Genomic DNA, 15156 nt, shown 5'->3' with positions numbered 1-15156 from the left:
TTACTGCTGGCTGGACTGCAGAAAAAGGTGGTGACATGGTGACAGCAGGGTGGTTTTGTTGAGCCACCTGGCTGGCCACTACATACACTTAGTGGGTCACAAGTTGGGTAAAATGGAAATGGACTGCCTTCAAGTCGATCCTGTATGGCTACCCTATGAATAGGGTGTTCACGGTAAGCGGTATTCAGAGAGGGCTTACCATTGCCTCCCTCTGAGGCTAGTCCTCCCCAGCTGGCTAGAGCCTGCTCAGCTTGCCACAGCTGCACAAGCCAGCCCCTTCCTTGTCTGCAACTGCCAGCTGGGGGGCAACTGGTCTCCTTGGGTCTATGCAGCTTGCCCACTGCTGCACAGGTGGCAGGACATCTAGCCCCTGAGCTACTCACTGTGCAGTGATCTGTAGCTGGCCCTTGACACCCAGGAGACACGAGCGGGGATTTGAACTCACAGACTCTGGACTCTCAGCCAGGCTCTCCTCCCCGCTGTGCTATACCAGCTTTGTGTAGGCTTCTTTTAATAGCTGCATAACAGGTAGATGTTCAACAAGTTGAAGTTCTTCTGCACAAAGATACCAAGATGGGGGAAAGCATTGCCTGTTGAACTTTTGCCTGTAATAAAGCCATTAAAGGAACAAAAGCCCTACTGCAAATGGTGGGAGAGAATCGACAATTCTACCTTTTAACAGCTTTCAGTTTTTAAACATTTATTTTAAGTCTCGTGAATGACTTAGCAAAAAAAACCCCAATAGTCTAAATGTTTTTCCTCTGACACACATTGATAATGACACGAAGAATTTTGACTTTTAAGTGAACTTCTTACTTAACTTTTTAAGGACTTTAACTTCGTATGCCCATCTCAGAATCTTTAAGACAGAGAACCTTGTAAGCTAAAGCATTTTGGGAGTGAGACCCTAGTAATTGCTCTGTTGGATTTCTAGGATAGTGATTCTGGTAAATGCTCATTCAGCAGTGCAGTAGCACATTTGTATTGTGGTACTATTGTTAATGTTCAGTGTAAAAGAAATTGTGCAGTCTGATCCCATGCAGAGTTAGTTGTGCAAAAGCCTATTGATGTCACTGGGCTTATATCATGCAACTGTCCATAGGACGTAGCTGTTAGTGTAGTTAAATCAAGGTGACCCTATGTTTAAAAGCTTAGGGTGTTATCCACTAAAATTTAGCATCCTTAAATTATATTTATTCTCTTGGAATATGTAGGATACTTAATTTGGCAATCATGGGCACCCTTGCTTGGGAGTAAATCCCATTGAACACGGTGGAGAATGCTTCTGAGCAAACATGCATAAGATTACACTAAATCATCTAGTTATTTGTTTATTCATCTTTTACGTTTGTGTCTTGCCTGTCCCATCGAATGTCTGCATCCTAGTTATGTCCTCAGTGTATTGAGCTAAACCTGTGCCAAAAGATGTTGGACAGTCTAATTGGTTTCAGTCACTTGTCTTTTGTGTGCTGAGGTAAAGAAAATGGGACTGTTTGCTTATTCAAAGAAACCTTATCCTTGCCGGAATCTAAGAAAAACAAAATCTCTGAATTGTTCTGCAGTTCACACAGGCATTTTTGATTTCTGTAATGCAAGTTTTCTATTCTGCGTCAAGTGTAGTGTTCTTCTTGAAACCGGTATCTAAACAGGATGGGAGCCAGTGACTCCATAAGACAGATATGAGGAACCTGTGGCTGTCCAGATGTTGCTGGATTACCCTCAGCTTGGCCAATTGTCAGGGCTGATGGGTGTTGTAGTCCAAAATACCTGGACAAAACAGGTTCCCCACACCTGCTGTAAGAGGGTTACACTGGAAATAGAAACTGCAGTTTTTCTGTGGGATAGTTATTTATTTATTTATTTATTTATTAGATTTATTTCCCACCCTTCCTCCCAGAAGGAGCCCAGGGCAGCAAATAAAACACTAATAACACTCTCTAACATCATAAAAACAGACTTTAAAATTTATTACAACAAAACGTATTTAAAAACATCATTTTAAAAAAGCTTTAAAAACCATCTTAAACAAATTCCAACACAGATGCAGACTGGGAAAAGGTCTCTACTTAAAAGGCTTGTTGAAAGAGGAAGGTCTTCAGTAGGTGCCAAAAAGATAACAGAGATGGTGCCTGTCTAATATTTTGTTGTTGTTAGATGCCTTCAAGTTGATTATGACTTATAGTGACCCTACGGATCTTTTTTGGATATATTCATAGGGTTTTCATGGTAAGGGGTATTCAGAGGTGGTTTACCATTCCCTTCCTCTAAGCCTATGGCACCCGGTATTCCCAAGCACTTTCCCATCCAAGTACTAACCAGACCTGACCCTGCTTAGCTTTTGAGATCAGACGAGATTGGGAGTGTTCAGGGTAGTATGGCCGTAGGTCTAATATTTAAGGGGAGGGAATTCCAAAGGGTAGGTGGCACTACACTAAAGGTCCACTTCCTGTGTTGTGCAGAACGGACCTCCTGATAAGATGGTATCTGCAGGAGGCCCTCACCTGCAGAGCGCAATGATTGACTGGGTATATAAGGGGTAAGACAATTTTTCAGGTATCCTGGTCCCAAGTTGTATAGGGCTTTGTACACCAAAACCAGAACCTTGAACTTAGCCCTTTAGCTAATGGGCAGCCAGTGCAATTCTTTCAGCAGTGGGGTGACATGTTGGTGATAACCTGACCCAGTGAGAAGTTGCATTGCCCCATTTTGCACCAACTACAGCTTCCAACCCAACCTCAAGGACAGCCCAACATAGAGCACATTTCAGTAATCCAGCCTGGAAGTTACCAGTGCACAGACAACAGTGGTCAGGCTATCCCGGTCCAGAAATGGCTGCAGATGTCTTACCAGCCAAAGCTGGTAAAGGCACTCCTAGCCTCTGAGGTCACCTAAGCCTTTAGTGACAAAGATGGATCCAGGAGCACCCCAAGACTATGGACCTGCTCTTTCAGAGGGAGTATGACACCATCTAAAGCAGGCAATTGACCAGTTATCTGAACTCGGGAGCTACCAACCCACATCACCTCCATCTTCCTACGATTCAGATTGAGTTTATTGGCCCTCATTCAACCCACCACCAAGTCCAGGCACCAGTCCAGGGCTTGCACAGCTTCTCCCTATTCTGATGTTACAGAGAAATAGAGCTGTGTATCATCAGTGTACGGCTGACACCTCACCCCAATTCTGCTGGTAACCGCTCCCAAGGGCTTCATATAGATGTTAAATAGCATTGGGGACAAGATGGTACCCTGCGGCACCACACAGCACAGCTGTCAAGGGGCCAAAAGACAGTCACCCAATGCTATTATCTGAGAGCAACCTTGGAGATAGGATCAGAACCACTGTAAAACAGTACCTCTGATACCCATCTCACCAAGTTGGTTCAGAAGGACACCGTGGCCAATAGTTATCAAAAGCTGCTGAGAGATCAAGTAAGAATAACAGGGTTACACTCCCCCTGTCCTTCTCCCTATAAAGGTCATCCATCAGGGCGACCAAGGCCAATTCAGTCCCATAACCAGGCTTGAACCCAGACTGGGATGGGTCAAGATAATCTGTTTCATCCAAGAGTACTTGCAGTTGCTGCGCCACAACCCTCTCAATCACTTTCCCCAAGAAAGGGGTATTTGTGACGGCGGGGTAGTTGTCACAAACCAATGGGTCCAGGGTGGGCTTTTTCAGGAGCAGTTAAATCACCACCTCTTTCAGGGTGGCTGGAACCTCTGTCTTCCACAACGATGCATTGACCACACCCTGGATCCTCTTGGTCAAGCTTTAATAAGCCAAGAGGGGCAAGGGTCGAGAGGACATGTTGTTGGCCACATCGTCGCAAGCATCTTGTCCACGTCATCAGGCCTCATCAACTGAAACCGATCCCAAGAAGTTGCAGCAGACATAACACTGCACGCCTCACTGGGGACTACATTAGATGTGGATGAGGCATCAAGATTGCTATGTAGGCGAGCAACTTTACCCTCAAAGCACCTTGCAAACAGTTCACAGTGGGCCTCTGAAGGGTCTCAAACTCCATTTCCTGGAGTTGATGTCAACAGACTCCTGACAATACGGGAAAGCTCCACCAGACAGCTACTTGAAGATGCAATAGTGGCAGAGAAGTGGGCCTTCTTCACTGCCCTCACTGCCACACAGCAGGCACAGTTATGTTTCACTCATGCCCAATCAGCCTCAAAGCATGTCTTTCCCCACTTGTGCTCTAGCTGTCATCCAGCCTGTTCATTGCCCTTAGTTCACTGGTGTACCAAGGTGCAAACGTGGCTCCACAATGCCAGAGAGGGCGCTCAGGGGCAACCATGTTAAGAGCCCAACATGCCTCACTGTTCCTCAGCGTGACAAGAGCTTCAACAGGGTCACCTGGGAAAGTTAGTCTTTTTAAAATCTAAATTTATAATGTGTTTCCTTGTATTGATATCAGGGCTGTGCATAAGTTCATCTTTTGTTCTTGCTTTCTAAATTTGTATACCTGTTGTATAGAATGAGCAGTTTGAGTGAAACAATCTTTTAACTTTCCTGAAAATTAGAAAACGCTGGTGGTTTGATAAGGAATTTCTTTTCTAGCATGTTGTGCAAAATGCCATATAGGCAGCATTTAGGCAGTAGGAAAAAAATAATCCTGCAAAACCTATTTCTGAGTAAACATAACTCTGTAAAAAAAAAAAATCAAATGCTTACCCACCTACATAACTGAACTTGCAGTGCAGTCCTATAAATGTCTACTCAGAAGTAAGTCCCATTGAGTTGAGTTGGGCTTATTCTCAGCAGTGATGTGGGGCAGAAAATTTCCCATTTCTAAAAATTCATTGTTTTAATAGCATTCATTAGTAACAGCGAATTACTGCCAATACCATGACTTGGTTCACAAATAACACTGTGCCTATTGTTTATTGAACCATGGTTTGTTTGGTCATCCAAACCCTGCCCAGCAGCATAACTATGATTTGCTTATTGCCAGTAAACCATGATCTGAAGCCATAATTTTTGTTGACTTATGAACCTTGGTTTGTTTTAGCTGTGGCTTAGTATTACATGAAAACCCTGCATCTTCACCATTCTTTAACCATGGTTTGTTTGGCCATCCCATCCCAGAAGCGAATCACACTACAAAAGCATGAGATGAGAGCAGCTGGAAAACAAATCAAACTTTAGAAAAACAAGCCATGGTTTGTTTGACCATTTGTGGGACAACTTGAGTTTAACTCATGAATTGTTAAACAAACCATGCTTAGTGTTATGTACAAACCAGGCCAAATCAGGCAACCACTGCGGTTTAAAAGTTATTAATGTATTTCATGTGTTTAAGAGAGTACATATATCTTTTATTAGTGTGTGTGTAAAATCAAATCAAAATGAAGTCACAAATACATATAACAATCAAACCAAGAATCCTAATTGGCTGTGTGAGTCCAATCAAAACTAGAGATAAATTTATTGTTTAATCTAAGATTTGAAGTTTTTTAAAATTTTGTTTACTAAAAATAAATCAAATAAGCATGCTAAATCGGATCACACTCTAGGGTACAGTTCCCAATCTTTCTAGGTCTTGGACACATTTAGAAAACTGAGAAACTGTTGTATAATTCTGTTGAAATACCTATTTCACAGAAGTAAAACTGGCGATTTTCAACACCTTCCCCCATACCCCCAAAAGTGGAAAAACACCTACACACACTCCAAAACAAATGAAACACAAATGCAAACAATTTCCCCCAAATCACCCCTCAGTTAAAAAATTCGGAGGGGCAGAGGGCCTGGGGCACTTAGAAGGGCGTATAAGGATGTGGTTTTGGGGGGGCAAGATTTAGGAAACTGAAAAAAAAGATATTCAAAATTTTCAGAACACTCAACATCACTGACTCTCAGGTGAATGATTGTCTAATTGCAGCCTTGGACTACAATCTTGTGCATTCTTACTAGGGAGTACACCCCACTGAAATTAGCGCGTAGGATTTCACTGTAAGTGATCTTAGGTAAGTCATGCATTCAGGGTAGCTGTGAATCTTGAAAACTGCTATTCTGAGCATGATATGGGGAAAATGGAAGGTCTTTCTTTTTGCCCAGTTATGCTTATCTTTTTGTGCACATGCATATACTGTGCATTCATTTGCAGAAGAGAAAGTTAATGAAACCTGGCCTAGGTTTTTAATGCTTGTGTTCAGAACTGAGTCACATGTTTGTTAGGAGTGTTGTGGGTAGCCATTAGAAAATTGTCTGAAAATCCTGCATGTGCTGGTTCCCTTTCTGTGGCAAGCCAATTGTATCGTTTTTGCCATGTGCAGGATTGAGCTTTGTGCATGGCGTGACATGTGCTTGATAATGATTTTTAGTAGCATGAGAAAAGGCCTGGAATAACTGCATGTTGCTGTTGGCGAGCTGGCCAGTCATTGTCAGGGTGCTGCCACATGAAGGATTTTCTAGTGGCCTGCTGTATACCCAATAGGACTATCATTTAGGAAAGATGACTGGATGAGGCCATTTGAATGTTATAAGCCAAAATGGTTCATTCTGTCACATTTTAAGGCTGAATACTCATTATGAGCGTGTGGCTGTTTTGCTAGGATGATGAGCACCTTAGGCTGCAACCTTGTATATGCCTTGTCAAGTCCCTATTGATAACAGTGGGGCTTACTTCTGAAGAAGCATGCATAGGATTGTGCTGTTAGTAATTAATTTTCAGAAGTGTGTGAGTGTGACCCTCCCACAAGGGTCGTTGGTTTATGGCCTAATCCTTTATGTTGATGTGTACAGGCAGCGGCTCATAGAACTCATGGCCAGTGTAAGGGGAAAAAAAACCTGCTGGTGTTGGTACCCATGTTTAGACAATGCTCTGGGCCTGCTACACCTTACCTTCTATTGTTAGTGGAATAGCAACTATGTGCTGTTGCTTCCTGGTGACAAAAAGAGTTTGTCAGGGCCTCCCTTCCAAAGCATGCAGCTTCAGATGTTGTGGTGCCAGCCATTGTTCTTGGGGTTGCCAGCTTTTTTGGGGGGGTAGAGTTCCTGTGCCTTTAATAGCTGCATGACAAACAGAAATTAAGGAATGTTGTCTTTATCATTCACTCATAATGATGAGTAAAGCTTTGCCTGTTTGATTTCTTCGTATTTTGCAACTGTTAAAGGCACAGGAGACATGGCAGAATTTTTTTTGACAAACTTAGTTGTTTGCCTCATAACAGTGGAAGTCAATATGTATGGTTGGTCAAGTTGGCAATAGTGCATTGTGATTTTGGTGTGAATGTATTATCTTAACTGCCACTTCGATTCTATTTGGTTTCTTTGCTTTCAAAGGCAGATGGTGGAAGGTGAGATGTGGTTGCCGACTTTGGTGGTTCGTGTCCTTCCCCCCTTTTTTTACTGGCCCTGTTTTTGTAATTTTTAACAAGCATCCTGGCATACAGAAATTTAGCAGGTAAAGCAGGGAAGGGGAACCTGTGGCCCTTCTGCTGCTGGTGGACTCCAGCTCCCATCAGCCCCAGCCAGCATGACCAATGGTCCAGGATGTTCAGAGTTGTAGTCAACAACATCTGGAGGGCCATAGATTCCCCATCCCTGAGGTAAATAATTTCCTACCACTTCTCTCCCTTGTCAGGAAAAGCTGCTAATTTTTCTTTGCCATGTTTCTGATTAAAGACACAGGAACAGGGCTAATTAAAAAAGAAAAACTGACACCTGTAGATTCCAGAGTAGGAAGGAAAGAGTGCAGCCCTCGTATTGATGGAGTCGAAGTCTAATGCACAGGTTTACTACAAGGTACCACTGAGTCGTCATCATCTGTGCTTTTTTGTGATGATACTCACTGCTGTGGAGAACTAGCACCTCTTTTTTTGCTGCCATTGGCAGCCATTTTGTGCTGACACCCATGGCACTTTTATCAAGGTATGAGTACTGGCACCTCATTTTTAAAAATAGTAATATACTATTATATCATACTCTATTGTGACCAACCAAAAGTGACTGTGGAAAAGCTAACTCTGAGATGTGTGGGCATTTCACACAGAAACATAAACAAGGAAATCCTCTAGCCCAAGCCTAGGCTGATTCTTATTGTCTGAACTCAAGTGCTTTTTTGGGGAAGGCATTCATTGCTATGGAACGGCGAGGGATGAGAAGAAAGCATATTTTGGTTGATAAGCACACAGGAAACTGCATAGGTCTTTCAGGAAATGGGGAGTTTGTAAAATACCAGAGAGAGAACAGATTTAATTTCTTAATTGTAGTCTGGTAGCCAAGTTACAGTTCGTCTTTTTAAAAAATGTGCAACTTTGGTGCCTCTTTGAAGCACTGTTTGGGTGACTCTCATCAATTTATTTATTTCATTTGGAGCCACTATGATATAAACAAGCACACTTGGGCACACCCCTTTCTAGAGCTTTCTAAAATACGAGAAGTGTTCAGTGTTCCTCAGTGGAGTCTTGTCAGAGTGCTTTACTGCATGTGTTTTCGTGGGATTTTCTTGTAAGTTGTGTGACAGCCGGAAATGTTTAGGTTGTCTTGGCATGGGAGTGCAGTGATGATGAAAGGAGTACTCGTTTACCTCTGCCTGCCTTGTAGTTGTTCAGCCTGACTCAAAGTAAGTAGCTGCACCCTTCACCTGTGGCAGGTGCAGATTGCAAATAAAGATTGTAAACTGAATGGGGATGGTGTCCTGACTCTCTCGTCCTGTTCTCTCTCTTTATCTCCCCCTCGCCTGAGTAGTTTATGTGCCATATGTGACTTGCACTGGTATGCATTGACTTGAGGGCTAGTAACTTCTGTGAACTTGTTTGCAAGGCTGTTGACGATGAAGATGTAAGGAAAGCAAAGAAGTCCTGTCACGGCAAGAATACCTATTTAGCAGATAAACTGGCTAGACTGGGCTCTTTTTGTGTCACAGCCTTGGTTGGTGCGCATTTGTTGGGGGGGGTGAGCTATTTAAAGCAAAGCAGTACTTTGTATAGCTCTTCTAAAGTGCAAATACTTCAGGGTGGTGGTGGTTGTTTTAAACTTTGGCGCCTCTACAGCAGATTCAGGTGATGTATTGCTGCTGTTCCCATTTTCTGTATGGGAAACTAATATTGGGGGGAAAGTACCTTTCCTAGCTCTGTAGATATAGTAGCTGGACACGTCTATTACTTTGGGGGGGGGGGACAATGAAATATGAAGGATGTTCGCTAAAAATTGAAGACAGGCTGCCTCTGAGCATATACTTGGGCCAGAACAAAAATCCACTCTGGGTTTTCCCCTCATGCTCCCTTTGTTGTATTGGCCTAATTTAGGGCAGCCAGGGGGTGCCTTTTAGAAGTTACTGTTGTTTGATAGAAATCCTTGCTGATTTACTCCAAATCCCCCATAGATCTACTAGTAGATCCCAGTCTATCTTATGCTTGTCCCTGGTGTATATATGATGGTAAGTGTAACCATCAGTTGTGCCAGCACAATATCATCAGATAAGATGCCTGCTGCAGATAAATGTGGCACAGGAGATGTTGAGAACAGTAATACCAAATACTTTCTGCCCCCTTTTAGCTATGTTTCAATTTTTGCAATAGCCTCCCCACCATCACCCATAATGCTTGCTTAACCAACAGCAAAGGAAGTCTTTTTCTTTCTTTCCTGTGCTTGTCAAATGAGTTGTTTCAGTGCATGCAAGATAACCAGAGCCTCCTTCCAGAATCCAGGCTTCCTGTTTTGCACTATAACTCACTTCCAAATAGACTTAGCTGAGTCAAAAGGCCTCGCTGCCATAAAATAATGGCTTTCCAAATGTCCCAGTTGTTCTTCCGTTGGGACCTGAAGGGCTTTCTGTGCTGCTAAATTGCCTGGATTCAAATACACATATTCCCTCCACCCCCTCCAGGACTTTGTTTGTAGCAGGATAAATTACAGTGTTGTGGGTATGTACGAAATGTAAGCAGCAGGTTGTTTGACAGAGCTGTTTCATTGGTAGCTCTTAACAGGCTATAGAGGTGAAAGGGTTAGCGCTTAAGAGTGCCAACTTTGCTGTTCACTTACCATTTTCCTACCAGCCAACTCATGTATCATTGGCAACAACCTAGAAAGGATGTAGAAACACTGTCAGGTGCTCAGAAGCGACTGCTGAGGAAGCAGAGGAAAAGAATGGTAAAAGAGCCATTAAAAGCCCATGCAATAAACAATAAGCACCGTTGTTTAAACTCAAGCTTTAGAAAGACCATCACTTGAAAATGTTTAGCAAAAAAAGTTTTCCTCCTTCCTCTGATCTTTCACCCTTTGATATGCAAGTGCTCCAAGATTCTGTCAGATACAATTTTTCAGAGATTTGTTTACTGCCTGGCACCTATTCCCCTATTTGAACTGCCCTGATGCTTTTTATTGGCTCTCCACATTCAAAAGCACTCATTGCTTGAAGGTTTTGTACTCAATCTCCCCTTAAAGAGAGGGGTGGCTGTAAGCTTCTCATACGATAGGGATAGGGAACCTGTGGCCCTCCAGATGATGTTGAACTACACCTCCCATAGTCCCTGACCAACCACAGACTCCCCATATGTGTCATAGAGCAAAATTCAGTAGGGGAAAGATATGGCACTTGGATTTTGTTATGGGAATTTACTTTGAACATGGGATAAATGTTCTGGGTTAGACCCAGACTAACTGAGGCTGCAGTCTTAATCCTGCATACCTAGGAGCGAGCCTCGTTTCAACAGGAGTTACTTCTGAGTAGACATAGTTAGGATTGCACTGTAAGTCACACGTCTGATTAAAATCTGTGGGATTTAAGTCATGACTAACTTTTCCCCAGTAACTTCAGAGGGAACCAAGTCCGAGTCACTTATGCTGCAATCCTAACCATGTCTACTAAGAAGTAAGTCTTATTGAATTTGAGTTTAATGAGGATTATGCCCAGTTAAGTGATATTACAATTGCTGCCTTAATCTGGATCCAAGTCATTACCTTGTATTCATTTACAATGCTTGGCCAGATTTCTCAGCTTTATCTCATCAGAGAAGGGCTGTAGGTCAATGGTACAGCGACTGCTTTGCAAGCAAAAGGTCCCAGGTTCAATGCCTGGCATCTCCAGGTAGGGCTGGGAGCGTCCCCTTCTTGACACCCTAGCGAGCTGCTGTCAGTCAGTATAGATAATTCTGAGCTAGGTGGCCTAGTGGATTGGCTCACTTTCCCGTGTTCTTATTTAAAACCTTCAGGATCCCATTAGAGATGGCAAGGGTTTTATTTGCAGCTCTGCCTTTCCCTGCTGCTGACAGGAGACTCATAATGAGTCTCTGCCCCCATCTTTCTCTCTGATGGGTTCTGCAAGGACAAAATTGAGACTAAGGAGGAGAGAACAGAGAGCCAGGACTACTCACCTCCTGGACAGATTGTAAGGAAGCAGGCAGGTGGGTTGTCTGGTGGGACAGTGCCCCATTTGTCCTAATGGACCAGCCTCCAATTATATTGTCCATCTGAATACATGCTCAGTTTTTTTTAAAGGTGCTCAGAGCGTAAAAGCTGGTCAGTACTCCAGCTCTGAAAGCCCCACAGATGTCATTAGGCACAAGGCTGTTGCTAATAACCCTTTCCTCTGTTTCTCATTTTAAAATGTGGGCTGTGTGTATTCAAAGTTCATTGTAACATCGACTGCTAGCATCCAGATCTTTAAAATGCATTCTGCACATGTTTTGTCTCCTTTATTCTTGTAGAGCAGGTTCTTGTTTGCTGTGACTTTGCTTGATACCGCCGATACGTGGTGTCCCTCAAGAAGATGTAAACTTGTGCTGTCTTCCATAGAGATATGAAGGCCGGGGGGAAAAAATCCCTCTGGAACAACAAAAACAAAAAAGGCTTGGGGGGGTGGAGAAAGGAGAAAAACCATCCCTCTCCCCAATGTTTCATTCCCCCCCCCCCAACTGGCCTTCACACCTCTGCTCGGGTAGTCAGATCAAAATGTCAGAAATAAGTGATGCTACAGAGCTGGCATACATTCACTATGTGTAACACAGTGGAATTGTATCATCTCTGCTGTTCTGTTGGATTGGCCTTTTCTTAGCTTTCCCCAACTGGGTGCCCACTAGATGTTTCTGGACTACAACTCCCATCATCCCTGACCATCAGCCATGCTGGCTGGGGCTGATGGCAGTTAGAGTCCAACAACATCCAGAGGGCATCAGGTTCCCCATCCTTGCTGTATACCTCCATGCCATGAGAAGCTCTACCTCCTGATTTCTGGGCATCAGCGGGTGAAGCGTTTCATAGCACAGAGGTAAATGGCAACACTTACTAACATCCAAACACCTAACTGCTGTCAAAGAGACAAAGGCAGACCAGGCTCTTCTTTCACTTTCTCTTCCCCTACCCCAAGTCAATGGGCAGCACTATTCAAGGACTATCTCAGGGTCCTGCCTGTCCCTTTAAAAGTTCTAAGGCAGCAAGATGGGATGCAGCTGTTGTATTTTCTTCTCTGCCCCACCAATTGCGGGGACAAAAAAGAAAGTATATGCTATAGCAGGGGATGAGAGGGCTGGTGGAACAGAAGAGTGTGAGACCTAGCTCCCATCTGCACTAGACATTTAAAGCAGCATCATACCACTTTAGACAGTCATGGTTTACCCCAAAGAATCCTGGGGAACTGCAGTTTGTTAAGGGTGCTAAAAGAGTAGTTAGGAGGCCCCTATTCCCCTCACAAAGCTACACTTCCCAGAGTGATTTAACAATAAATCCCTCTTCCCAGGGAACCCTGAGAATTGTAGCTTTGTGAGGGGAATAGAAGGTCTCCTAACAACTGTCAGCACCCTTAACAAAGTGGTTTAAGATTGCACCCTAAATTAAGCTGAGAGAGAGAAAGAGAAAAGTGTTTTGAAACTATTGCACTTGCTCTATATTTAGCCAAACAGCAACTTATGTATATGTATTGTGGAGTCTGGAATGTGCTCATTATGCCCACGTTTTTGGAATTGGGTATAGATAAATGGATGAGAAATGTTTTAAAGTGTGAAATGAATTTCAATTAAACATAGTGCTACAGGTCTCGTTACTCACCAGTTAATATTAAGTATGATAAAAAATGAGGCTTTTAAAAAAAAAAGACTACCGAATCACATTAATGTTCTTGTGCAGTTAAGGTAGCATGTATAATCTTATGCACCCTCATTTGGGAATAAAGTCCCACACAGTTTACTTCCAGCATAGCAGCAGGCTGTTAAGTTGACAGCTGTTACTGCTTTGATTGAACAGCCTTTTCACATCTTGTGTGCCTGTTTAGGGGCTTGGTTTTCTCAAAGCTTGCTTTGTCACTTGTGTGTGTGTCCATGCACAAACATTTTCGGGAAGAGGAGGTGGCGGATGTGAAAGAAGTGTGACTTTAAGGCAGGACATGAAGAAGCAACTTTTTAAAGACAGTCATGCATGTTTTGATCTCTTCTGTGGTTTTAGAACGCCATTGGGAGCCTCCCTAGATGAGCAGAGCAACCCAGCTGTAAAGGGTAAGAATCTGACATTTTAAAGTGCGTTTCTGTTTTCTTGCTTGTTAGTCTGGAAAAGTACAAAAATTATAATTCAAATGTGGTTGTGAGCTGGTGGTGCTGGAAGCCGCTCACAGAGCTTCATTCCTTTACATTATTTCTGAAGCAGCTTGATAGGAAAGGAGAAAAATGGCCTGTGATATATTTTTTTAAAAAGGTAAGAAACTCTTAACGTTAAGTCTTCCCTTGTGGTAAAGGTAAGTTATACTGTGTGCATGTGTGTGTGTATTAGAGAGAGAGAGAGAGAGAGAATATTGTTAGGTACTACGCAGTGAAGTAGGTCAACCCCTTTCAGTACAATCTCTCTTGGCTTTCTCTGACTGAACTTGCCACACCTGAAAAGTTATTACTTGCACAAACCAGAATGCAAAAGTTCAAAGTACAACAAGAATCTGCAGGTAGTGACAGGGCAGATACGAAGACCTTTCAGTAGCTGGAGCTCCTTTCTTTTAATGTGCAGGGAATGTTTGATCCAGTGCGTTTTGTAGGCTTGACACCCCTCGGTCAGATACCTGAAGTATAACATAAGATGCAATCATATTATGTGTTGCATGTTGTACAGCTGTAACCAAAGCAGTCTGAGATTCATGGATCTGAAATGGCCATTTTCTTTAGCTTGAAAGCAGAGCTCTTTAGAAGTAACCTTAATCCTTATTTCTGTGTATTTTAAGACCTGCTCTCTGTGTTAAGAATACCAATATCTCTCAGCTTGAAGCAGACTATGAGACATTGCAAAACATTGTCCAAAACCTCTCTACTGGCTTTCAAAGAAGAGAATTTTATATGAATGATTATATTTGGTGTTTTGGGTTTAAGATGACAATCCAGATTACTGGAAAGTAACTGTGACAGTAGATGTTGATCTTGTCAAATTGACATCTTTTCAGGCATGCTAGTGAGAAATGGAGGAAGCTTTGAAGATGATTTATCCCTGGGAGCAGAAGGTGGGTGTGGCATTAAAACACATGATTATTTTTTTTTAGATCGAAATAAAGCTGGCTGTTAAACCCAAAACAGTGTGTGTTGTTTGATGCAAGGATGGGGAATTTATGGCCCTCCAGATGTTGTTGGACTACAATACTGGGGCTGATGGGAGTTGATGTTCAGCAACAACTGGAGGGCCAAAGGTTCTCCATACCTGTTCTACTGAAACCATATTGGACTACATTGGATGACAGGAGGGAGAGAGGATGGAAGATACCCTTGGAAAAAATATGCATATTTTTTAAAAAATGTACTAACTTGGTATACCTACGGACCAGTGTTTGAACTCAAAGTGAGATGTGTATGTTCAGTGTTATGATTCAGTAAAGCATTAAAATGTTAACACTTTTTGGATGAAATGGGAAAAATAGTTATGGTTCAACAGGGACTTCCTGGTTTAATATTGTTTAATATTGTACCTTGTAACTGAAGGTTCAATAGGGACTTCCTGGTTTAATATTGTTTAATATTGTACCTTGTAACTGAAGGTTCAATAGGGACTTCCTGGTTTAATATTGTTTAATATTGTACCTTGTAACTGAAGGAGTGAAGGGGCTGATTTTGCAGGAAAACAGGTTATCTCTGCTTAACAAGCCGCTATATGATTGTCTGAACTAGGCCAATATATCACTTGGAGTCAGATGTGTGTATTGAGGAGCTGCACCTCAGCCAAATGGGCTTTTCA

The 15156-nt window shown here is 42.7% G+C and overlaps 1 protein-coding gene and 1 pseudogene across 3 annotated transcripts in view; one reads left to right on the top strand and one right to left on the bottom strand.

The window, feature by feature from the left end:
• The window catches only part of ITPRID2 (ITPR interacting domain containing 2), an 84499-nt gene that overhangs the window by 18311 nt on the left and 51032 nt on the right, over window positions 1–15156 (top strand). For all 3 annotated transcript variants that reach the window (XM_061608286.1, XM_061608287.1, XM_061608288.1), the window contains 2 exons: window positions 13399–13448; window positions 14375–14431. In XM_061608286.1, the coding sequence (XP_061464270.1) occupies window positions 13399–13448; window positions 14375–14431 (107 nt within the window). The remainder of the gene's footprint in view (window positions 1–13398; window positions 13449–14374; window positions 14432–15156) is intronic.
• On the bottom strand, window positions 2268–2386 carry LOC133378566 (5S ribosomal RNA; annotated as a pseudogene).

This window comes from Rhineura floridana, chromosome 2, assembly GCF_030035675.1.
Source record: "Rhineura floridana isolate rRhiFlo1 chromosome 2, rRhiFlo1.hap2, whole genome shotgun sequence".
Lineage (NCBI taxonomy): Eukaryota > Metazoa > Chordata > Lepidosauria > Squamata > Rhineuridae > Rhineura > Rhineura floridana.
This window is presented reverse-complemented; position numbering and strand designations above follow the sequence as displayed.